Source organism: Pan troglodytes, chromosome 20 (genome assembly GCF_028858775.2).
Source record: "Pan troglodytes isolate AG18354 chromosome 20, NHGRI_mPanTro3-v2.0_pri, whole genome shotgun sequence".
Lineage (NCBI taxonomy): Eukaryota > Metazoa > Chordata > Mammalia > Primates > Hominidae > Pan > Pan troglodytes.
This window is the reverse complement of record NC_072418.2, coordinates 36858696-36884126: the sequence shown is the minus strand read 5'-3', so window position 1 is coordinate 36884126 and position 25431 is coordinate 36858696. Positions and strand designations below refer to the sequence as shown.

At 55.7% G+C, this 25431-nt stretch overlaps 1 protein-coding gene across 4 annotated transcripts in view; it reads right to left on the bottom strand.

Annotated features, from left to right (window-relative positions):
* Nucleotides 1-285: 285 nt before the first annotated feature.
* Nucleotides 286-25431, bottom strand: part of CHST8 (carbohydrate sulfotransferase 8) — a 156352-nt gene continuing 131206 nt past the window's right edge. For 3 of the 4 annotated variants that reach the window (XM_054673273.1, XM_001153658.4, XM_001153717.5), the window contains 2 exons: nt 2341-2378; nt 286-1836 (listed from right to left, as the gene is read on the bottom strand). In XM_054673273.1, coding sequence (XP_054529248.1) covers nt 730-1836; nt 2341-2378 — 1145 coding nt within the window. In that variant the 3' untranslated portion in view covers nt 286-729. Of the gene's footprint in view, nt 1837-2340; nt 2379-10187; nt 11430-25431 lie in introns of all 4 variants that reach the window. The other variant, XM_009435246.5, reaches the window with a different exon arrangement.

Below are 25431 nucleotides of genomic sequence, written 5' to 3'. Positions count from 1 at the left end.
CCCCCATAGGAACAGGCCTATCTTTTCCTTTCAGGATTAATGTGCCAGGACTGAGACGGAAGCACCCCAGTTGACTGGGACCTAGCCTCAGACGCCTGCAGGTCCTGGCTGAGAGCCGCTGGGTCCTCTGTGCTCTTCTCCCAGGAAGCTGCTCCTGAACTGGACTTCTCTGCAGTGGGGCCTGCAGCACCTGGCTCAAGCTGCCCCGGGAAGGCAGAAAGAGCCCCAGAAAGCCCAGCCCAGGGTCCACGTGCTCCCACGCCACCACAGAGTACACACCGCTGCTCTGGAAACCATGTGCTTTATTTGGAACCTTAATCCAAGGGAACCTCCCCCCCTGGCTCGTAGAAAAGCTGCAAACCACGTGGTTTGGTCCAAGGCAATGGCTAAGGGAGTGCGGGACATCCCTTACCGCTGGGGCCCCCGTCCTCTGGGCCTCAGACTTCCCTGCTCATCGAAACTGTCGGCTGAGCTCCAGGGGTGTCTGCCCAGTTCTCAGCCTCTCCCTCAGCCAAGGAATGAGGAAACAGGTACAGGCCAGGGGCTGGGGTCCCCATCCAAGGCTGGGTGCCTCTGCCCCCCACCCAGGGCCAGCTGCCTCCCACAGCGATGGCTCCTCACGTCCTCAGAGCCCTGTTGCTCCCAGGATGAGGAGCCAGGGACAGGAGGATGCCCGGGAGCACAGGTGAGTGACCGGGGCAGGGCGGACCCGGCCAGCTGTGGCGCCCCTCAGTACAGATCTGCAAAGGGCTTGGAATAGTTGAACATCAGGTAATCCATGTAGTAGAAGTCGTAGGTGCGCTGCCGTTGCAGGGCCGAGAGTTGGGCGAAGTACTGGTGGGCGATCCTCGCTGTGGTCCGCGCCTCCTGCGAGTGCCGGTCCTTGAACCGGGGGAAGGTCAGGTTCCGCGGCGCGCGGATGAGGCTCAGGAAGAAGTTGGCATCGTCCTCCATGCTCTCGAACTTGCCTACGAAATCGTAGTCGATGAGGCAGGGGCTGCAGAGCCGGCTGACATGGTCCCAGTGAATGTCCATCCCCACGGGCCGGTGCACGTCCAGCAGGTACTGGACGAACTCGGGAAAACGCACCCCAGAGCCGGTCCGCAGGGCCTCCCGAGAGGCATTGGCGCGGTACCGGGCCAGGATGGCCTTGCCGAAGACCGGGTGATAGTAGCTGTTGGGGTGCTCAAACTTGTCGCGGAAGGCGGACACCAGCCTCTCGAAGGGCTCGCGGACAAAGAGCATCTTGGTGTAGGTGCTGAGACGGTGCAAGATACCCTGGCGGTCGAAGGTGTCCAGGCGCTTGAGAGCGCTGCCATAGTGGACGGTGTTGTGCTGGATGTCGGCAGTGGACGAGGCCAGGCCGGCCAGCACCATGAGCACCCGCTTCCAATTGGAGCAGCCGGCCTTGGGCACCTCGCAGTAAAGCACGCGGTGGCGGTCCTCCACGAAGATACGGGACACGTGGCGGGGCGTGACGGCCCGGCGGCTGCTGCTCGCCCGGTACTTGGCGCAGGCCTCCTGCATCACCCGCTTGCGCTCCTGCTGGCTCCGGTGCAGGCTGACCCAGCGGCCATCCAGCGTCCCGGGTCCCGGCCGGATGAAGGGCGCGTCCGAGCTGTTGGCCGGGATGGTCGCCGCAGCTGGCATTTTCTTGATGAGCAGACGGCGACGGCGCTGGCGGAGCCGCAGACGGGTTCCCCTCTGCAGCGGGGGTTGAGGCTGGTCAGGCGCTGGCAGGTTGCGGCCCCTCGGGGCCCCACTGGATAAGTCCCGAGTGACCCTCTCTGTGGGTTCCTTCAAGTCACCATCCCGGGAGCCGCCTGGTGGGAGGTCCTGGGGCAAGAAGAGAAGTGGTTATCTGAGTGGAAAGGACAGCTGGGCACTGAGGGCCACACAGGTCAGACTCTCATCACGGCTGGGGTTCCTGTCCCTCTCGTGAGGGAGACAGGCTGACCCTGTAGGTGAGACCCCTCCGGTCTGAGCCCTGGCCCGGCACCCAAAGGCCTCCCTCCCGCTGAGGTGTAAGTGTCATTTCGGCCACAAGATGGCGCGGTCCTCCCAGGAACCTGGCCTGGGAGAGGGTGGCGGGAATAGGTGGCCTGCAGGCGGGCTCAGATTTACGGCCTCTATTAGCACCGTGCAAAGAAGCCTTCTAACAAGGAAGGGAAAATTCATGGGTCCAGAGCCCTGGGCTTTGTTCCCAAGGCTCCTGGGAAAGGCTGGACACATTTTTCTTTCCAAGAATGGATTCAATGTGAGCTCCTAATTTTCTCCCCAGCCCTCCCCAGTTTCCCAAGGGCTGTGTGCACTGAGATTTATCTGACTCTCAGAACTTACGTGGTGGGGCTGCCTTGGCCTGATGTTGAACTTTATTCCTGAAAAGCAAACAGAGGAGAGGACAGTATTAGCGGATCTGCCACATGGCTCCCAGGGAACTGCTTATGGGCTGCTGGCTGTGGACATCCAGGCTGGAGGGATCTTGGGGTAGGCTCTAGGGAAAGGCAGCTTAGGGCATGGCTCAGTGCTGGAGCCCCTCCATCCCCTACCCATGCAGAATATGGGGACGCAGCAAACATGTGGTCCCACTGGCTCGCAGCTGAGGCTCTCTTCTCTGCATCACGCCTGCCTCCTGATGTGATCTACAAGGTCTGGAAAGGCACCCTGCCCAGGTGTGCCCATACCTGCCCTGTGGAGCAGCCAGGACTCTCACAGGCCACCTCCTCCTGCACCCCACCATGTCATTAAGTCACAGGGAAAGGACCCTTCAGAAAGCTCGATCCACCCTCTCTCCACACCCCATCAGCCATGCTCCAGTTCTGGCCACTGTGGATTCTCCATGCTTGGAATATGACATATTCACACCCACACATTTGCACACACCAGGCCTAGGAATGGAACGTGCTTCTTCTCCTCTTGCTACAGGAAGTTCTCTAACCTGGGCATTTGTTTTGTGATCTTGGCCTTCTCAGCTGGCTCTGGAGTTCTGGGGTGAGCTAAGCATATCTTGCTCGCCCTGGTCTCCCCCAAAGCCCTAAGCAGTGCCCAGGTAGAGGGTAATTGTCCAGGGTTAACTTACTGATGACCTCAGGAAGACAGAGAGAGACCAGTGCATCAATGGCCATGCTCTGGAACGCCCCCTCTGCCTACCAAGGAGGCCCATGCCTGGGCTGGGCTCACCTAAGAAGCAAGCTCTGGTGAGGTGAACCTTTGGCCAGAGCAGAATATTCTGTGTCATACCTCATTTGGTCTGCTTTGGGGGAAAGTCGCAGGAGGACAAGGAGATTCCCTTTGGGGGGAATCTATTTAGAAGCTGGAGCCTCCTTCCCCAGTCCCTACCTGGCCACCGAGGAATCAGGGGCTCTTTCTGTTCTGGTACCATGTGGGTGGACATTTTCATCCTGAGGCTCTGCCAAAAGCCATGGTCACCATCAGAGCCAGCTATCCCTTAAGGAGAGAGCTGGATCTTCTGGCTGGCGCGCCGGGGCACCGTGCCCGACCACACCTGAGCAAATCCTGGCTGCTGCTTGCGGGAGGGGGGTTCCAGTGTCCCACCACTTTCCTGCCTGTCTCCACGTCCTGGGCAGAGGTCCAGTGGCAGAAGCCCAGCTGGTGAAGGGATATCCAGGTCTTCCCTGAGCCAGAGATTCTGTGGATTTCTCCATGGGGTCCAGTTTTACAGACTCAGCCACTGCCATGCCCCAGACAGTCTAAGGCTGAGGCCGTGCCCGCACGTCTCCTTCAGTCATTAGCAGGCCAGGAAGGAGATGCAAGGTCAGCCCTGGAATGGACAGCCTGAATTCCCTAAGCTTGCCCGAACCTTCCTCAAGTCCCAAGAGAGGCAGAAATGCAGGCAGAACTGGGACACATTTCATCTTTCTTCCGCTTGTCCCTTTGGGCTGGGAACAAGGGTATGCTCTCCCCTGGGCAAAGGGCAGAGTGTCCCCATCTTCCTGGGCACTCCCAAGCTTATGTGCACATGTGTGCATGTGGGGGATCTTTGAAACAGGCCTTCTAGACTCTTCCCTGGAGACTGAGGGGAAGCTCCAAGTAGACCTGGCTGCACCCTTCAGGGTGTGGGGTGTAAGTAGCAGGTGCCTGGCCTAAGAGAGGAGTCTTTAGAATCAAGCTGCTCATTGCCACCCCCTGCCATCCCCAGAGTCTATTTCCCTCCTTGACAGCCACCCCCTCCTCTTCCCCATCCCATCATTACTGCAGCTGTCCCAGCACGAGCCTCCAGAGCTCCTTTCTCTCCCACAGCCGATGATGACAGCTCCCTTCACTAGAAGGGACCCGCTGCACCACTTGGTTTTCCTCTACTCTGCCAGATTTCCTTAATTATTTTCTTCTGGTTATGGCAGCTGGCTCTGCTAAACCACCTCTCCTCCTTAGAGTCTCAGATATGGGAAATCACTCTGCTTGTCACTCCTGTCATCTCGTCAAGGTGTGACAGTGCTTATATATTCCTTTTCTGGAGCAAATGAGTCATGCCAGATTTGGCCAAGAGTGGGGCTGAGAAGCCACTTCCAAAAGGGATCCTGCCAGTTGGGGGGAAGATGGAAGGCCATGTGCTTGTTGAGGTTGCAGCCCCTAAGGCCATGACCTCCCACTGGCACTGTCCCCACAGCCTCAGAGGGCAGTGGGCTGTGGTCCTGTTCCATTTTACCTGTGAGGACTGGACAGGGGGACACTGTCTCCTGGACCTCTGGACTCTGAGCCTAAGCTTTTGGAGCCTAAGCTTTTGGGGCTGTCCCACTCTAATGCTCGCTGAGCTAGAGCCCTTGGCATTAACTAGAGGAAAAGTTCCTTCTAGACAAAGCCTGGGGCTGGGCGAGTCTCCTGATTTCCTGTTTACATGTGTCCATAAAGCCAACCTGCCTGCAACTTCCTCCTTTGAAAGGAAAAATTGCCTTGTGGCGAATAAGAGAGATCAGTAACATCTTAAGTAGAGCCTGAGTTTGCCATAAGCTATTCCCAACCCTTAGACTTATGGCAGCTTATCAGGCAAAGATTAGACCTATCCCCACAAGCTCACTTTAACATTTTTTAAAATTTACTGCCGGGCACGGTGGCTCATGCCTGTCATCCCAGCACTTGGGAGGCTGAGATGGGCTGATCACTTGAGTCCGGGAGTTCGAGACTAGCCTGGCCAATATAGTGAAACCTGATCTCTACTAAAAATACAAAAAAATTAGCTGGGTATGGTGGTGCATGCCTGTTATCCCAGCTACTCAGTAGGCTGAGACATGAAAATTACTTGAACCCAGGAGGCAGAGATTGCAGTGAGCTGAGATCACACCACTGCACTACAGCCTGAGCAACAGAGTGAGACTTTGTCTCAAAAAAATAAAATAAAATAAAGAAAAAGAAAAAAAATTTACGTTTATTTTAGAAATAGAGATGGGGTCTTGCTATGTTGTCCAGGCTGGTCTCAAACACCTGGTCTCAAGCAATCCTCCTGCCTCGGCCTCCCAAAGGGCTGGAATTATAGGTGCGAGCCACCATACCTGGCTACAAGTTCACTTTCGAATAAAGAAGAAACGTAATGAAGGACATCTAAAGGGACCTCCCCTTTGCCGTGAACCTAGCGTCCCCACTAGGAAGAAAACTGCTCTTCCATGCACCAGTCAGATAAAGGCTGAAGCAAAGACCACTGCTGGCTCTGGGCAAGTGAGAACCAGGAGAAACCTTAGGTATCCTGGGGCAGGGGTCTGCACATCCCCAAGTGGGCTGCACGTCAGGACCCTGGACAGCTCCATCAGCGCTCAGGGAAGGACAGCTAAGGGCTCACGAGGATGAGGAAGGTTTGCCACCAGGGGTCAGTGGTACCAGTGCCGTGGGGGGCACTTATGGGTGGGAAGGAGTTTTGGCCTCAGTATAACCACCTCCAGCCCCTCTCAAGCCCCCAAATAAAACGTACAATCTAGATAACATCAGTGGCCTTGCAGAGCAACTCCAGCCACAACCCACCTCCTCTTCCATCCAACGCCACCAATGCTGCCACGCACCTTCCCTGCCTCCCCACCTCCACCCCTGCGACAGAATCCAAGACCAACCACGCACACCCCACTTTCGGTGTCTTGAGTTACCTCTCTTCTCCTCTCAATATAAGGTTCACAATCTGTAAGGGAGCTCCATCCCCCCGCACAGTAAGAAATAAACAAGCACTTTCTCTTTCTGGACAGATGACATGCGTGGAGTGGCTGGAACACATGCGCTATGATAAGAGCATCGGTGAGAATAAACAAGGCGTGAGTTATGGGCACTGCCAAATGTGTTCCACGGTGTGAACTCTTCATTGGCTGAAGTTCTCAGCGTTTAGCTGAAAAGCCTCCTGATTGAGGAGAGGCAGAGGCTGATGAGTGTGTGAGGCCAGTTTCTTAGTCATCAGGCCTGGGTTTGGGGCAGAGTTGGGGAGGAGGCTATACCAGCATGTCCAAGGAGAAGGGTCTCTTGCCCGCTCCTCTCTAGGCTCACAGGAGGAAGACCTGCAGGGTACCACACAAAAGCCCCAATCCCCACTGCCCAGGAGCCATGGAGGGTGGTAACTGGGGAGCAGCCTTTTGGTCAGGCCCTGTAGACAGGCAGCACTGACAGGTGAGGACAGGACCCAACTGCCTCGAATGAGCCCTTGGCCTCCCCCAGCCCCAGGTGGCTCACTCTTGGGAGAATGACGGCTGCATTGGCTGCTCATGTCCCAGCCCCGAGCCCTGATGGGCGATGATGCTAGTGTCCCGCCACTCCCATCACTGCGACTGTCCTTAAAGAGTCAAATCTGCAGAGGGACAGGCATGGGAGAGAACTGGGGAAGGAGGGCAGGAGCGGCCATGCCAGTCCCAGGTCCCTGTCTGTGGTGGAGTTTGAGTCGTGCTTCTTGGTCTTTTGGGATTTCCTGATGGGGCCGTTTGTGTGGCCGCGTTTCCATGTGCCCAGGGCTTCTGGTGGCTGAGTCTGCTGGCAGGTTGCCCCACACCCATTGGCGCTGTCCACTCCACGTCCACTTCCATTGCCCAACAGGCCAGGGAGCCTCCAGGGCTTTTGGCTGCTTCTCTTGGCTCAGGCTGGCCTGACTGGGGGTGGGGAGTTCCCTGAAGGCAAGGTCCCGACTGCATCTTGGTCCTCAGCACGTGCAGTACCCGGATTCTGAGCTTCGGCTCCACCTGGACTCCTTACAGTGGCATCTGGTGGGATGAACACTGTTGTCCGGACAGCCCAGGCTGCCAGCCTCTGCCCTGCTGCTTCCATGCCCCCATTAGGAAGAAGCAGCTCCCACACCTAAGGTGCACACAAGAAAGGCCTCCGAGCCCTGGGGCAGCCCCACAGCTGGTCACGCACCTGACCTGACAGTGCAGTGCTGAGCTACAGATGGCCTGCCCCGAGTGCAGGGTGCTGGCAGGAGAGAAGGTGGGCGGGTCGGGGGAGAGAGGCCTGAGGGAAATGCCAGGCTCCACTCCATGGGAAGTATGAAGGGTTCTGAATGGGGGGGGGCATGCTAGTTAGGGTTATCAGAGAGACAGAGAGCCCACAGGTGATATATATGGAGGCGGGAAAGAGACGGAGAGAAAGAGAGAGGGAAGGGAGAGGTAGAGGTGGAGGAGGGGAGAAGGAGAGAGGGAAGCCAGATAGGGAGAGGAGAGAAGGAGGAAAGGAAGAAGAAGAGAGAGAGAGGAGAGAGTGAGAGGGGTTGATTTTAAGAAACTGGCTCATGTGATTCTGGGGGCTGGCAATCTAAAATCTGCCAGCAGGCCGGAGACCCAGGGAAGACCTGGTGCTGCAGCTTGCATGGGAAGGAGGTCCGAGACTCCCTCCTACTTGGGGAACTTCACTCTTTTCTCTTCAGGCCTACAACTAATTGGATGAAGCCCACCCACATTGTGGAAGGTCATTTCCTCTACTCAAAGGCTACACATTTTACAGCAAATCACATCTAAAAAATGCCTTCCTGGCCGGGCGTGGTGGCTCACACCTGTAATCCCAGCACTTTGGAGGCTGAGGCAGGTGGATCGCGAGACCACAAGAGATCAAGACCATCCTGGCCAACATGGTGAAACCTCGTCTCTACTAAAAACACAAAAATTAGCTGGGCATGGTGGCGTGTGCCTGTAATCCCAGCTACTCGAAAGGCTGAGGCAGGAGAATCGCTTAAACCCAGGAGGTGGAGGTTGCAGTGAGCAGAGATCGCGCCACTGCACTCTAACCTGGCAACAGAGTAAGACTCCATCTCTCTCTCTCTCTCTCTCTCTGTCACACACACACACACACACACACACACACAAAGACTGGCATTTGTCTAAACCCTGTGGCATCATGGCCTAGGTAAGGTGACGTATATAATTAACCATCACGGGAGGTGCCTTGGTTTGTTCCTGCAGCTGCTGTAACAAAGTATCCCAAACTGGGAGGCTTAAAATGACAAAAATGTGTTCTCTCACAGTTCCGAAGGCTAGATGTCTGAAATGAAGGTGCCAGCAGGGTCACACTCCCTCCACTGCCTCTTGGGTGGGGGCTGATGCTTCCTCGACTCTTCCAGCTTTCGACAGCCCAGGCGTTCCTTGGCTTGCAACAACAGAAGATCAATCTCTGCTTTGTCTTCACACAGCTGTTGCACACGTGTGTCTCTTCTCCTCTTCTTATAAGGACACCAGTCATATTAAAATAGGGCCCACTCAACCAACTCAAATGCCCATCAATCGACGAGTGGATAAAGAAACTCTGATATATATATATATATATATATATATATATATATATATATATATATATGATGGAATAGTACTTAGCCATAAAAAGGAATGAATTAATGGCATTTGCAGCCACCTGGGTGAGACTGGAGACTATTATTCTAAGTGAAATAACTCAGGAATGGAAAACCAAACATTGTATGTTCTCATTCATAAGTGGGAGCTGAGCTATGAGGATGCGAAGGCATAAGAATGATACAGTGGATTTTGGGAACTCGGGGAAAGGGTGGGAAGGGGGTGAAGGATAAAAAACTACAAATTGTGTGCAGTGTACACTGCTCCAGTTATGGGTACATCAAAATCTCACCATTCACCGCTAACTAAAGAACTTACTCATGTAATCAAACACCACCTGCTCCCCAGAAACCTATGGAAATAAAATGTTTTTAAAAAGGGCCCACTCTAGTGGCCTAACTTGATTACATCTGCAAAGACCCTACAAGGTCACAGTTTACAAGCACAGGGAGCTGGGATTGAGCATTTTTTGAGCGTGGGGCGGGCACCCAATTTGACCCAGTACAGACAGGGTCTCATGTGATCTCATGGGGCTTTAAGAGTGTTTTTTTGTTTGTTGTTTGAAGAGACAAAGTCTTGCTCAGTCACCCAGGCTGGAGTGCAGTGGCATAATCCTGGCTCACTGCAGTCTTGAACTCCTGGGCTCAAATGATCCTCCCACTTCGGCCTCGCAAAGTGCTGGGATTACAGCCATGAGCCACCACGCCCAGCTGGATGTTCTGAAGACAGGGCAGGATAGCCTGAAGGAGGTGAAGAAACAGCTCGTCTGCTGGTTTAGATCGCCTGCTGATCAGTAGTGAAGGGTTGTTGGTTCTCGGTGTGTTTGGGGCAGGGCCTGTGTCATGTCCATCTGTGTCATTCTGGCACAATGCTCATCAATGCCTGTGGAAAGGTTGGTGCTTTCTGGACTGAGAGCTGGCCTTGGACATGAGGAAGGGTATGGGGCTTCCCAGAAGCTGGGCCCAGGGTTCTGGCTGGAGCCTCCCAGCTGGGAAGGGCCCACGCATCTGGGCAGCAGGTGCCAGCCCCCTGGCTAGATGCAGACAGGGGCAATCCCACTGGAGGAGTCTGTCCACCCCCAGCCCTGGCTGGGTGGCCATGAAGCCTGGCTCTGCCAGCTCCTTTCACCATCCACAGTACGCCAGGCCGGGGCCTGCTTTGGGACCGGGCCACACCTTCTCTGGCTCCTCTCCCACCGGCTCAGGCTCTGCCCTTGTGAGGTCTCCACTGCCCCAGGGCTGAGGGACACATTGTCCCCATGGGCCTCTGACTGCCTCACTGTGAACTGCATCCTCCATCTGAGGCAGGCTGCTCATATGCAAATTAGATGCAAAACTGAAGTTTCAACACATGCAGCAATGAGCGGGCAGCCTGGACTCCTGGGCACAGAACGCCTGGAAAAAAGCCTCACCCAAGGGCTTCAATTCTCACCTGTGTTCATGGGAAAATCCAACTTCTTACATTCTCTGCTGGGTCCCCAGGGCACAGCCTGGAGACCAGCCTCTGTCACAGTCACGGCCACCTGCTGCCCTAGGACACGGGACAGGTACGTGGGGTTCCAGGTGGCAGGGCTGCCCCAGCACAGGTGCCGGCTGTTCCTGGGCCCTGATGACAGCTCTGTGGTCAGAGTGTGGACTTCGAGGGGAGGCAGCAGTCAGGCCAGACACGCCGGAGAGCTGCATCAGACTGGTCATGTATTGGCCTCTCTCCTCCAGCTTCGGCCTCTGGGTGGGGGGCTTCTTCCCCTAGGCTCTGAGATGATCAAACTCAGTCACAGTGACCTTTGGCTCAGACCAGAGCAAAGGCTTACTCCCTCCCTCGGTGGACCACGCGGAGGACCACCCTGGAGGGTCCATGTGGAGTTGTAGTTTTTAATGCAGGCTTAGCACATCAAAAATTAGAAGACAGGCCAGGCGTGGTGGCTTACACTTGTAATTCTAGCACTTTGGGAGACTGAGGCGGGCAGATCATCTGAGGTCAAGAACTTGGCCAACGTGGTGAAACCCTGTCTCTACTAAAAATACAAAAATTAGCCAGGCATGATGGTGGGTGCCTGTAATCTCAGCTACTCTGGAGGCTGAGGCAGGAGAATCACTTGAACCTGGGAAGTGGAGGTTAGAGATTGCAGTGAGCTGAGATCGTGCCACTGCACTCCAGCCTGGGTGACAGAGCAAGGCTCCATCTCAAAAAAAAAAAAAAAAAAAAAAAGAGAAAACTAAGCGCACACACCCACTGCTGTGTGACCTTGGACAAGTGCCTTGACCTTGCTGAACCTGTTTCATTGGTAAAATGGGCTAAAAATTCATCGGTAAAATGTGCCAAACATATGCATCTTGCAAATCCACAAATGTGCACACCAAATGGGGCACGAAGCGGGGCAGAGCCAGAGCCCATTGGTTGAAAGTCAGCTGCTCCTGGCATGCTGATCACCTGGTTCCCTTTGCAGGGGCTGAATCTCCCGCAGCGCAGCTCCCACCCCCAGCGCAGCGACGCTGGGGTGCATCTGCAGAGGAGCGGAGCCTGCATCTTCCTGTCTCGGGCCGATGAGCGCCTGACGGCTCTGACCGCACTTGTTTTGTTTAGTGATTCTGTTCCCTCGCCTTAGTGATTAGGATCCACGATTCAGCTGGGTGGTTCCTGTCAGCTCAGCCTTGGCCGTGAATTCCCCTGGAGCTGTCAGAGAGTCGAGCATCAGAGTTGCCTGTCAGTCAGCCGGTCAGCTGGTTAGCCAGTCTACAAACCCAACGGCTGTCCCGCCTGCGCCACATCTACCCACCTGCCCATCACTGAGTGGGTTGGGAAGGGGAGTCCTGAGCTGGTGCCCTGCCTGTCTACAGGGAGGGATCCTCAGCTCCTGCTTCTCAGCATCCCTCGGTCAGAGCCTGCAGTGACCTCTACAGTGTTCAGGGTGTGTGTGACCCCAGCACACCCGCGCCACCCACTGCATCACCCCTTACACATGTGCATGTCGCATGGGATCAGGTGTGCATGTCCTATGGTCTGTCACACCAGGCATGCCGAGGAAACGCACCACAGCACACATTTGTGCTGCACAGGTGCCTGCTTCCTGTGTGTGTGATGTAGCGTGCCCTGGGTGGGGAGTGTGTGGTTGTGTGCACATCCCTGTGTGGTTTCTAGGAGTCCACGGCACATGGCTTACAGCAGATCATGCCTCTTCTTTCCTTTATGTATCCTTTCCCTCTCTCCCTCCCCCACTTCCTTCCTTCCTTTCTTTTTTGAGACAGTGTCTCACTCTGTTGCCCATGCTGGAGTGCCGTGGTCATGGCTCACTATAATCCTGAACTCCTGGGCTCAAGTGATCCTCCCACTTCAGCCTCCCAAGTAGCTGGGACTACAGGTGTGCACCACCAAGCCCAGCTAATTAAAAAAATATATACATATATACATATTTTTATACTATATATATATATATATGTATATTTTGGCCAGGTGTGCTGGCTCATGCCTGTAATCCCAGCACTTTGGGAGGCTGAGGCGGGTGTATCACCTGAGGTCAGTAGTTCAAGACCAGCCTGGCCAACATGACGAAATCCCATCTCCACTAAGTAAATACAAAAATTGGCCAGTGTGGTGGTGGAGACCTGTAATCCCAGCTACTCAGGAGGCTGAGGCATGAGCCTTACTTGAACCTGGGAGGTGGAGGTTGCAGTGAGCTGAGATTGTGCCACTGCACTCCAGCCTGGACGACAGAGTGAGACTCTGTCTCAAAAAAAAAAAAAATTCATAGAGGCAAGGTCTCACTATGCTGCCCAGCAACTCCTGGCCTCAAGTGATCCTCCTGCATCAGCCTCCCAAAGTGGTGGGATTACAGGCATAAGCCACCGTGCCTGGCTGCTTGTCTTCCTTCAACACATGTGGGCCTGGAAGAACAAGCCAGAGCTAGTGGTTGCTGCTGCAAATGGGAAAGAACGAACTGCGTGGCCCTATCCCACAACCCCGTGTCGCTCCCTGGCTTGCCCTGTCTCTGCTTCCCACGTGGGATGTTGACAGCAAGACCAACTGGCTGGCCTCCACTTTGCAGCACACCACATGGAATGATCCTGCCATCTGCCACCATGTATCCATTCACTTCACATTGATGGAGCACCTATACGGGCCAGTAGCATCTTAGGTACTGATGACAGTGTCTTAACCGGGAATGGGATAGTGTGGCCCCTGCCCTCATGGAGCTTCCAGTCTAGCAAGGAGGAGAGGCACTGGCCAGCAACTCCATGTGTGATGGCAGCCATGGAGGACTTTGCAGGCAATGTGGGACAGTTGACATGTTAGCTAGCTCAGTGTTGCAGGTGACAGCTCCTGAAGATCGTGACAATAAATTGGCACCTGAGGGTAATGAGGACATTTCTGGCAGAGCTTCATGGCCTTCCACCATGAAAGCAAGGCTCCTGGGATGAAGAGATGGGTCCAGAGACTGAAGAGTGTCAAGAAAAGGCAGGGCCAGGTACAGTGGTTTACACCTTTAATCCCAGTGCTTTGGAGGCCAAGATGGATGGATTACTTGAGGCCAGAAGACCAGCCTGGACAACATAGTGAGACCCCATCTCTAAAAAAATGAAAAAATTAGCCTGGGCACAGTGATGGGCACCTGTAGTCCCAGCTGCTCAGAAGGCTAAGGTGGGAGGATCAGTTGAGTCCAAGCGTTAGAGGCTGCAGTGAGCTATGATTGCACCACTGCACTCCAGCCTGGGTGACAGAGTGAGATCCTGTCTCAAAAGAAAAGAAAAGAGAAAGGAAGGAAGAAGGGAGGAAGGGAGGAAGGAAGGAAGGGAGGGAGGGAGGGAGGGGAGGAAAGGGAAAGAAAGAGAAAGAAAGAGAGAGGGAGGGAGGGAGGGAGGGAGGGAGGGAGGGAAGGAGAGAGGGAGGGAAGAAAGGGCAACTATGATGGCTGGCTGGCAAGAAAGAGGCTTTACAGCCATGCAAAGACACTAGACCTTACCTCCTAAGGCCCAGGAGAGTCTCAAAGAGCTTTAGGGTGTGGAGTTATTTTGAATTTAAGGACCATTCTGGGATGGAGTCAAAGATACAGCAGAAAGGTTGGTCAGGGGCTTGCTGTCACTATCCAGGCAGGAGACTCTTGAGGCCTGGACCCGGGGGATGATGAAACAGTGGAGGGAGAGTTGAAGAACATTTCGGGAGATGGGGGTGTGCTGGGAAATGTTGAACACCTGACTTTCTGGGTGATGGGGTGGGAGCGGGGAGCAGCCTGGTTTGCAGTGTTTGCTGATTTCCGTGGTCTGAAATCCCATCATGGCAGATTTCAAACTACTGATGTCATGTGGGGCTGGGCCCTTGGGGGCCAGGACAAGTTGGCCTGAACTCGCCACTACATCAGCAGGACCTGGGACTGGCTGACTGCAGAGGGAGACGCTGGCTTCTGACTTTAGCAGTGGTGAATGCTGATGCTATTCCCTGCGCAGGAGGACAGATCCCTGTGGACTTTGAGGAGACCTGACTACAGGTCTCCCAAGTGCAGACATCCAGAGGGCAGTTGGAGGAGAGGGAATTAGGGGATCAGGGGTGGCTGGTCAGAGGTGCGGGGGGTAGACGTGCCTGTGGGAGCTCATTCAGCCACCTGTGGCTCTTCTGGGCCAGTGGGGGCATGATACCAGCACTTCTCAGGGAAAGAGGGGTAGAGGCAGTGGGCCTGGGCCTGGAGGCTGCCCTTTTCTGGGCCCACTGGGATCCCACCCCGGGCTCTGAGCAGCCGTGGCTTCACAGCACCATGCCTGGTGGGTCAAACGGGACGGATGTCAACGCCTCCTCTTGTCTGGCTGACATGGCACGTGGTGACCACTCTCCAGCCAGCTCTGCAGGAAGGCACCTCATTTGGTCTAAATAATGGTGAATTCCCATTGTGGGGTTACCAGCAAATAGAAGCAAGTGAGTCAGGCTGGAGCCCGAGGCTGGGGTGGCCCCATAAAGGGGCGGTCTTGATGTAGTTTGGACATTCGTCCACGCCCAAATCTCATGTTGAAGTGTGATCCCCAGTGTTGGGGGTGGGTCCTGGTGGGGGGTGTTTGGCTCATGGGGGGATCCTTCATGGCTTGGTGCCATCCCTGTAATAGTGAATGAATTCTCATGAGATCTGGTTGTTGTGAAGTGTGGCACCGCCTGCCCCCAAGTCTCACCCTTTGTTCCTGCTTTCACCAAGTGACACGCACACTCCCGCTTGCCTGCTGCCATGAGTAAAAGCTCTTTGAGCACCCCACCCCCCCCCAAGAAACCAAGTGGATGCTGGGGCTACACTTCCTGTCCAGCCTGCAGAGCCGTGAGCCAATGAAACCTCTTTTCTTTATAAATTGCCCAGTCTCAGGTATTTATTTATAGCAGTGCAAGAATGTGCTAACACATGCCTGTTTACAGGAAAAGTGCTCCCTACCCACTGGCCCAGCCCTGAGACAGGCCCTCCAGGGGCAGACGTGGGCAGCACGTCCTTCTTCACCCTGGAATGGAGTCAGGCAGCCAGGACGGCAGCCTCATTACCACTGTGGCCCAGCTGCAAGATAATGATCGGTCCAGCTCCAGCCGGCCTTGGGATGCATTGTTCTGGCTGCCACGTCAATTACTGAGCTGGCCTGGAGCTGTCAAGCCTGTCACAGCTGTTGCTGTGATACTCTAAAGAGCCACAAAAGTGAATCTGTCTTAAGTGATGCTTCTTTGAAGTGACCCCCACTGCAGGCCGCTCTGGCCTGAGTGGGGCTCTGCAGACACCCTGGGGAGAGTGGGGCTCCAGACTGCAAAGGGCTGCCTAGGGGCTCAGGGATGGGTGCTCTGATCCTTGGAAGAGCTCCCAGACGGCTGAGCACTGATGGTCACTGACTGTACCCACAGGGGTCCCGGAGTCTGGGTGACGGCCCTGACTCAAGCACAGTGAATGGGCAGCTACAGTTCCAGGCCCACCCCCACCCCTACACCAACATCTCCAGTGTCTTCTCTCTGGCATCTCAGGGAACACCGAGGGGCAGCTGCAGCTGAGGGGTCATCCTGTGTGCCCCCCCACCCCACCCTACCAGAACAGAACAGAGACTCTGGCAATTCACAGGTTGCAGGGACAAGGCCAGGGACTGCCCGGAGCACTCAGGGGCTCTGGCCGTCAGTCCGGCTCTTCCCTGCTGAGGGTCTGGATAGCTGCAGTCTACATTTCAGAGCCGGGGTGAATCTCCCAGGGCAGGGCCTTGAAGCTGGAGTCAGGTCCAGCCAAGGGCTGGGGCAAGAGAAGCTCTGGAAGGCTCTGGCCTGAGGATTACACCAGCTTCTTTGAGGGGTCAAACTTGAGCATAATACTGGCGTGGTGGTGCACACATGGAATCCCAGCTACTCGGGAGGCTGGGGCAGGAGGATTGCTTGAGCCCAGGAGTTTGAGCTCCCATGTTGAGTCTGGGCAACATAGTGAGATCCCATCTCTTAAAAAAAGACACCAAACCTGAGTATGGATGCCAATCTTGGGCTTGTCAGTGGCTGGCTGTGGGGACATCACCTCCCCTGGATACCTGTCCAAGAGCCCCTTTCTGCTCCCTTCTGAATGGCTGGCTTTTTCTTTCTTTCTTTCTTTCTTTTTTTTGAGACCGCGTCTCACTCTGTTGCCCAGGCTGGAGTGCAGTGGCATGGTTTTGGCTCACTGCAACCTCCACCTCCTGGTTCAAGCGATTCTCATGCCTCAGCCTCCAGAGTAGCAGGCGTGCGCCACCACACCTGGCTAAATTTTGTGTTTTCAGTAAAGACGGGGTTTTACCATGTTGCCCAGGCTGGTCTTGAACTCCTGGGCTCAAGCAATCCACCTGCCTGGGCCTCCCAAAGTGCTGGGATTACAGGCATGAGCCACTGCGCCCATCCTGAATGGCCAGCTCTTCCTCCGCCCAGCCCAGCACCCTGTAGCAGCAGGAGCCCCCACAGGGCCATGTGGGCTGACCGGGGGGCCCCAGACCATCATGGGAGCACAGACAGCCTGTCTTCCACTGCCCCTCACAGCCATGCCAGACGGGGCTGGCTCCACACCCCCATACCACACTCACACCTAAACCACAGGCCCTTTGCATCTCATACCTGTACAGCCTCCAGAGCCCTGGGGTGCTGACTGCAGGGTTGGGGAAAGTGGGGAGGGCGGAGAGACTCCTGAGGGCTGCATGTTCAGAAGTCATTCTGGAGGTGACTGGGGAACTTGGAGAAGAGTGAGGCCCAAAAGGAAGTGGGAAAACAAATTCAGGTTCTTACCTTATGATGGAGGTGAGGAGTGGGGACATCTGAACTTAGGCAGGTTGGGCGGGGGCAGGAAAAGGAAATGTTGGATTTCGCAGAACAACAAAGCCAGAGGGCTAGAGGGTTTGGTGAGTCAGGGGTATGAGGGGTGAGGGTGAGGGAAATGTCTGGAGGACTCCTCCCATAGCATGCTGCCAGGACCCCCCAGACAGGGAGGTCTCAGGGAATGGAGGAGCCCTTGGGGGAGAAGACCCAACCTTGGCTTATGGTGAACCAGAGACAGACTCGAGCAGCACCTGCAGGTAGCAGCTCTCAGCTGGAAACAGGACAGAGCTTGGGTGAAACTGTCCATTAGCCAGATCTGGGCCACATACCTTGGTTTGGGAGGCAGCCCAGACACACACCATGCAACCTAGGCCCGCGACTTCCAGCATCCTTCAAACAGGCCCACGTCACCGCCTAACGCCAGCCTCTTTAGCTCTGAGCACGAGAATATTAAGTAGATGTAAACACTGGAAATAGCTGTTTTCACGATCTTCATGCGCACTTGGAATTTGCCATCATCACAGTATTCACGTTATTCAATAACATGAAGTCTTCTAAGGCAATCCGTCAGCCAAGACCCAACCCCCTTCCCGTTCTTCGCTCTCCAGCATTTTGGGGGTGTCTCCTTGCTCCAAGAGAGGTGCCATTTGCAGGGAACTGGAAGCCGGTGTTTGCCTGGGTGGGGGTGGAGGAGCTTACTGGGCTCCTGGAAGACAGTGCCCGAGGTCCCTGAATTCCCCTTTCAAGGCCTCAAACTCTCTGCTTAGCCTCTGCCTGCACATCTCCACCAAAGGCCCTGCAATTAGACCCGCCAGCTTTGCAAACGGAATGTGCTCCCATGTAATGGCTGTTGGTAGGGCGGCTGGGGTCACTGTGAAAGGAGAGCTAAAGAAGATATCTGAGCTGTTTTCCTGCTTCCTTTGAAGTCCAACCAGTGCAGCTGCTCTCGGGACGAAGAGAGCCCACCACGGACACAGAGGCAGCCCCTCCAGGCTGCGTGCATTTCCGGAGGAATTAAGGCTCCAGTCTGGAGCACCGGGCATGTGTTTTGGGCACCTCTTTGCGGTTGTGAAATGTGCTATTCTGGGAAACAGAGAAGCCTGGCTTGTGCCGTCTGTCTTTCACGCCTGCGCGTGGCAGGGATGAGGAGCGGGCCAGGTAGGTGTGTGGAGGGCCGTTCTTTCTAGAATGAATGATTCACTAGCAGGGTGAGAGGTAATTCACAGTGAGAGGTGATTCACTGCTGCTCAGCCCACCACAGCATCTTCTGCAGGATTAAACGTCATTCCTTCTAATGACTTGATTTATGTCCGGAGGATTACAGCTCCAAACAAAATATTGTGATGATGGCAATAAATCACATGGGGGATGCTTACGACGGCTGCTAGCATGTTTTCTGTTTGTCTGGGAATTGATTACAGAATGAAGGGCTGCTGTGTAACAGGGAGTATGGGGCGGGGTGAGCACAGCACAGGTGTGTCAGGCAGTGGGAGCTTTGACAGGGGCATCAGAAGGTTTCCAGCGCCAGAGGCTTCTGTGAAAATCTGTGATTGCAGACAGCAGGGATTTTGGAAATCCGGAAGTCCACAGGAAGGCACCATCCTGAGCCCCTGGGGGGTGCATGGGTGGTGGGCATCCTGAGAATGTCATTTCCAGCCTTTAGCTCTGCTGCATCCGCAAGTGAGAGACACAAGGATGGGCCAGGCTAGGATGGCTCTGCAGGGCTGAGCTGCTCGGAAGAAGGAGGATCAGGCTGCAGACAGGTGCCCCTGAGCCGGCATCTCTCACTTAGGTGCTCAGCAGAAAGGGATCCTTTTCCATCAAGACCTGGCCCTGCAGAGCAGGATCTCAGAGGTTCACATCATCTGCAATCAACTTCAAGGTTCACATCCACAACAGATTTGCATAGACCCCAGCCTGGGCTCAGGAGGAAACTGGTAGCCTTGCTCTCCCAGCTCTGTTCTTAGCTAGTCTATTTGAGAGGCTGTCACCCCTGCCTCTGACATCTGGGACAGTTGTCCCTGTGAGACGTGGCAGAGGCTGGAGCTGGCATGCAGGTGGGCAAACACTTGAGGGGCTGCCACACAGCACCCTGGACTGTTCCCACCAGTCCAGCTAAAGCTCCATCCTGGTTGGACGTCTGGGAGAGGATGAGCCTCCTCTTTGGTAAAGTCGATCCTGTCCTTGGATCAAACCAAAAACAGAGGGAAAGGGGATGAGAGCAGGCATAGGGTTAAGATGCACGGCAAGGTCCCCTGATCCCAGCAGAACAGTCCCTCATCCTGCCTGGTGTGCTTCTTCTAGAGAGAAATGTGTTCTCGGAAGAGCCCCGCAGCCTAGAGTGCTGTAGCAAGGACGGTTTGCTCATAAGAGGTCATGGACCCGGGTGACTTGGGGATGCCAGGTGCGGGGATAAAGCAGTCCATTAGCAGGTATGAGGCCCCAGGCCCGGCTCATAGCACACTTGACTGCCAAGTGTGAGTGAGGAGGGGGTTTGTACTATGCAAGGGTGTCTTCCATGTCAGATGTGATGCACTGATGATGGGGAGATGTACACGGGGGGCACACTGATGTTAGGTAGGATGGTACACAGAGGGTAGTGGGGAGATGGTGTGGGGATGGTATATGGATGGTGGGGGATGGTGTGGGGATGGTGGGAGGTTGTTGGGGGATGGTGGGGGGATGGAGGGATGGTGAGGAGATGGGGGATGGTGGGGGGATGGAGGGGGGATGGTAGGAGGATGGTGGGTGGTTGGTGGGGGATGGTGGGAGGTTGGTGGGGGATGGTGGGAGGTTGGTGGGGGATGGTGAGGGGATGGAGGGGTAGTGGTAGGAGGATGGTGGGTGGTGGGGGGATGGTGGGTGGGTGGGTGGTTGGTGGGGGATGGTGGGAGGTTGGTGGGGGATGGTGGGTAGGTGGTGTTGGGATGGTAGGAGGATGGTGTGTAGGTGGTGTGGGGATGGTGGGTGGTTGGTGGGGGATGGTGGGGGGATGGCAGGTGGATGGTGAGGAGATGGGGGATGGAGGGGGATGGAGGGGGATGGTAGGAGGATGGTGGGTGGTGGGGGATGGTGGGTGGTTGGTGGGGGATGGAGGGGGATGGTGGGTGGTGGGGGGATGGTGGGTGGGTGGGTGGTTGGTGGGGGATGGTGGGAGGTTGGTGGGGGATGGTGGGTAGGTGGTGTTGGGATGGTAGGAGGATGGTGTGTAGGTGGTGTGGGGATGGTGGGTGGTTGGTGGGGGGATGGTGGGAGGTTGGTGGGGGATGGTGAGGGGATGGGGGATGGTGGGGGATGGAGGGGTAGTGGTAGGAGGATGGTGGGTGGTGGGGGATGGTGGGTGGGTGGGTGGTTGGTAGGGGATGGTGGGAGGTTGGTGGGGGATGGTGGGTAGGTGGTGTTGGGATGGTAGGAGGATGGTGTGTAGGTGGTGTGGGGATGGTGGGTGGTTGGTGGGGGGATGGCAGGTGGATGGTGAGGAGATGGGGGATGGAGGGGGATGGAGGGGGATGGTAGGATGGTGGGTGGTGGGGGGATGGTGGGTGGTTGGTGGGGGATGGAGGGGGGATGGTGGGTGGTGGGGGGATGGTGGGGGATGGTGTGAGGTTGGTGGGGGATGGTGGGAGATGGAGGGGGGATGGTGTGAGGTTGGTGGGGGATGGTTAGGAGATGGCAGGTGGATGGTGAGGAGATGGGGGATGGTGGAGGATGGAGGGGGGATGGTAGGAGGATGGTGGGTGGGTGGTGGGAGGATGGAGGGTGGGTGGTGGGAGGAAGGTGGGTGGTTGGTAGGGGGAAGGTGGGAAGTTGGTGGGGAGATGGTGGGTAGATGGTCGTAAGATGGTGGGAAGATAATAGGTAGATAGAGGACAGTTGGTGGTGTTAGAAGTCCTGACGAAAAGATTGGAGATGGGGCCTAGAAAGGGCTGGGGCTGGAAAGGGGTGCTGGAGGGAGACAGGAGCAGAGATGGAGAAGCTACATGCAGGCTACATAGGCAGGCTCCTGGCCGCTCCCCCTGGTGAAGGTGCAGGCTCCGGCTGTGCCGTCCCCACGGGCAAGAGTGACCTCCCTGACCTGTGTGGCCTCTGATGCCCAGGCAGTGGCACAGGTGACAGTGGTGGCTCCAATTCAAATGCAAGCGAGCCTTCCCCCAGCCCCCAGTGCACCCCCCTGGCTGCAGGGAAGGCTGTGGCTTCTTTCTCTGCCGAACGCTGAAAGCAATCTCCAATGTCAGAAGACAAAGCCTTTGCCCATCTTTGTTGAACACAAGGGCAAAAAAAATGTTGTTTGTTTTATAAAGTCTGGCAAATTTTGATAATGAAACCATTGGAACACTAATTCTGAAACCTTTCTAATTCCAGGCAGATAAGGAATAATGGTAACGTATTTCAACTTCAGAAGCAAAAATAACTTTTTATCACCTAACTTAACAATGTTACTGGGGAAATATGTTAGAAGAATGTAAAATGTTATTTAAATGATAAAATATGCTGTCTTGGATGGCAAGGATTTTAATTGCCACAATCAGAGTCCAAACACACTTGCATGCCAGCCCTGACAGACACCGCTAATGACAGGGTGTCCATAACGTGGGGCGGCGGGAAGGGTCAGATGCGACTTCCGCGACTCCCCGGGGAACTGCCTAAAACCGACAGCTGTCTGGGCTCTGCCACGCTCCTCAGTATCGTTGCCTGTGAAATACGAATCGGTTCAGATATGAATATTAACCAGCCAACACATTAATATTAATCAGTTAATATATACTTCCCATGACAACAAGAGATAAAGGAATCTTATTATGTGGCGGATCAGGGAACACAGAATATCTAAGTGGATTTCCTCAGGATCCACAGCATAAAGAAGACTAAGCCTCTTAGATGTGTCATCTCGGCAGAGAGCGAAGCCTGGCTCACGCGTGGATCGAGTAATGAGCAGGAGAATCCCTGTGGGAGTGAATTCCTCTCCCCAGGCAGGGGGCGGTGCTTCCCCCTAGGCGGCGGGCAGGTTGGGGGAACTGCGGTTGGCATGGGCAGCCCCTACGTCATCCCAGGGCTCCCAGGCTCAGGCAGCTGGGGCGTCCAATACCCGCTAGACGGAGCCTCCCCTTCGTCCTGGGGCTCAGGCAGCTGTGGCAGCAAATCTCACTCCAACCCCTGGGCAGGAAATCTCATCCAATCCTAGGTGCAGGGTTGGTGGGGTCTGAATGGCTGGCCAAGCAGGGCCCCTCCGCTGCCCAGAAGGGGGAAACACCACGATGCTACCCCGATCCCTGACCCCTCCTGGCGCCGTTGGAGGGAAGACACTCGTTCTGTCATCGTTCATTTGGGAGCTGGTGCTGCAGGCCCCATGCTGAGGGGTGTTAAAGGCTGGACAGAGAAATGATCCCGCTCCCGTGGGGGCTTCAGCAGGATAGGTTTTACTATCCCTGTTTGGCATGAGGGCACTCACTGAGTCTCAAAGAGGTTAAGTGGGTCACCCTCATCCACATTGCTGCCCAGGTAGGCTGGCAGAGTGGGGGGTCCAGGCCCGAGCTGTCTGATTCCATGTCCTTGCTGTAACCACTCTCTGATGCTGCCTGCCAGTGCCCGGGGATGGTGGGCCGGTCAGGCAGGAGGCTGGGGGGTTCACAGAACGTCTCACTATCATTAAGCCAGTGTCCACCATCAGAAAAGCTGCCAGGGTCTTGGCCTTGGGCTGCCCACACTGGGTCCCTGGGGAGACCAGCCTGCCTGGTGGGGGCTGCTTGAGGGCAGAAGGTGACCTACCTATGCCTGCTCACTGGCAAGCTGCCGCCACAGCACAGGCATATCTGAGCACAATTAACATTTTAAGCACTAATTATTTCCCTTGGATGTCTACGTCTGAGGATCCTTCAATTTCAGTTTAATTGGAGAAAAATGGTCATCAGTTATTGAACAGCGGGAGGGAGGCTCTGTGCTTCCCAACACCGAGCCAAGCCGTGAATCCTGAGAACATATGGGTCCCTGCCGTGGCAGCTGGGCAGCCGGGCCAGGCGAGGGTGCGGTGGGCAGGCTGTGGGCACCCTGCCCCGCCATCCCCAACATCTGCTGGGAAGGCTTTTTGGGCACGTTAATGACTTGCCTTTTTATCTTTTCCATTTTGTTCCATTTTCTGCAACAGCATCTGTTGCAAGAAAACCAACTGCAAGAGGAAATGGGATTCATTATTAAAAGGAGAGCTTGTAACTTCCCCATCACTCCCCCTTGTCCTTGATGATAATCTGAGCTCATAATGAAATCCTCAGGCCCTCCCTGGCTTGGCTGGGAGGGTTGCAGGGCTGGGTGGGGGTGGGGGTGCATCTGCCTGCTGCTGAGGGGTACCAGTGGTGAGCCTGGACCGAGCCTGGAGAGGCTCGGTCTGAAAGGGTATCAGATGCCCCAGCTAAGAGGCTTGGCCCAGGGCCCACCACTGCCTCTTCCCTCCGTTGGGGGTGGGCGGCTGGTGCCTGGGGCCTTGTAAGAGAACCGTGAGGCTTTGCTGATCACACTTCTGGAAAACGAAAAAGAATACTCTATTTTGCTTTGCCTGGTTTTATTCTTTGGTTCCCTATGGGCAACCAATTAAGAGAATCAATACTTCTGGACCCTGATGGGAAACTGAGCTGCTGGTGGACGCTGGGGAGTGGCTCTCACCTCCAGCAGCCTTCAGGGATGGCTTAGCCCGAGGCTTAGGGGTGGGGGATGCAGGGGCGGGGTGTGGGATGCAGAGGCAGAGTGGCCCAGGACACAGGGATGTGCTAAATCTGGTGGCTTCTCCTCCTGGATGGATGGCTCTCAGAACCAGGCCCTGGGGTCCTGGGGGTAGCCCCAGAGGGGACTGAGCAGGAAACCCTGAGGTCTGTCCCAGCGTGTGCCTATGCTGGTGACCACAGCCCCTATAGCAGACAGCTAGTTAGGAGAGGCTGGAGCAGTTGAACTCAGCCAGGACCCTACTCAAGTAATAGGACCCTGCCCAAAAGTGCATCCTCCCAACCCTGCTGACCCTGCTTAACTAGCACTTGATGACCCCTGTGACCTCATGCTGTCACCACCCCCCTTATGTCACCCTCCTTTCTTGGGTTCCAGACCACCTTGTTGCACCCCCTTGGCGAGGGGCCCTGCCTTCTCAGGGTCCTTCCAGGCCTGAGCCTCTGGCCCGTCTCTGGGCGTTTTGGTCTCCCAGCCATGCCAGCTTCCTGGACCACACCTAGCTGGGGCGCCAGGCCTCAGAGAGGACTCAGAGAGTGCAGCCTGTGGACAGGAGAAAGGCAGGAAGCAAGGCACAACGCACCTGCCAATGGCTACTGCACGATGAGGGCCACGACCCGGACCCTTTCATGAGCTGGGTGCTTGGTGCACCAGCTGGACAGCGCCCAGCACGTGACATACAACCCACCCATAGCTAAGGGCACATGTCCTTCCTCCCTTTGGAGCCTGACCCTGGGTCTCCTGGCTCAGCAGCCTGGGGCCTCAGGGAGGTGCACCCACTCGCCTCTAGCACCCACAGTGCCTGGGAGGGAGGTGGGTGAGTAGCAGGAAGACTGAGGGCTGCAGGACCTGCCCAAGTTACTAGCCCTAGTGACCACCCAGGGACTGAGAGGCAGAGCCTGACCCTGCCCTGTGCCCCATCACCGCTGTCTGTCTTCATCTGTGATGGGGTTCATTGAGCACCCACTGATTCCAGCCACCCACGTGTTGTGAAGAGCTCATAGCATCGGCCCCTACAGAAGGCCATGAGATTGGTGGTTGGTTGGTGGGGGGATGGTGGGGAGATGGGGGGATGATGGGGAGGATGGAGGGGGGATGATAGGAGGATGGAGGGGGGATGGTAGGAGGATGGTGGGTGGCTGGTGGGAGAAAGGTTATTTTGCCCCAGCTTGACACTGATGAAGCTGTGATATACACATATTTAGCCACTAAGGTCACACAGCTGGCCAGTGGCTGAGCCAGGGATTGAACTCAGGGATCAAACTCAGTTGTCCCTGGCTCCGGGTGTGCTCTCCTAGCCATCTGCTGCTTTCCCTCGGAGCTTTGTTCATGGCTGCAAGGAGGGACCTGTGGTGAGGTGGGGGAGCCCCGGACACAGCTGCTTTTGCTGCCGTCCCTGGGGCATGCACACCCCTTCTGCCCACCAGGGCCTCTCCTGCTGGGGGCCCCCCTTGCTGCTGTCCCTCTGGCACCACCCAGGCCTCATCTCACATGGCGTCCTGAATTCCTCTGATGCCCTCAGGGGTGTGTGCCTGTTGGGTGGGAGCTTCCCAGCCTCACTCCTTGAGGCTCTCCTCCGAGTGAGCCTTCGGTCCTGATGCCTTCACCTGCCTTCTCCTCCAAGGCCTGTCACACACTTATCCATGGTGTGGCCTCTCCTTCCTCACTGCACTGGCTTCTGGATGAAGCAAAGTGGCCTAGACAC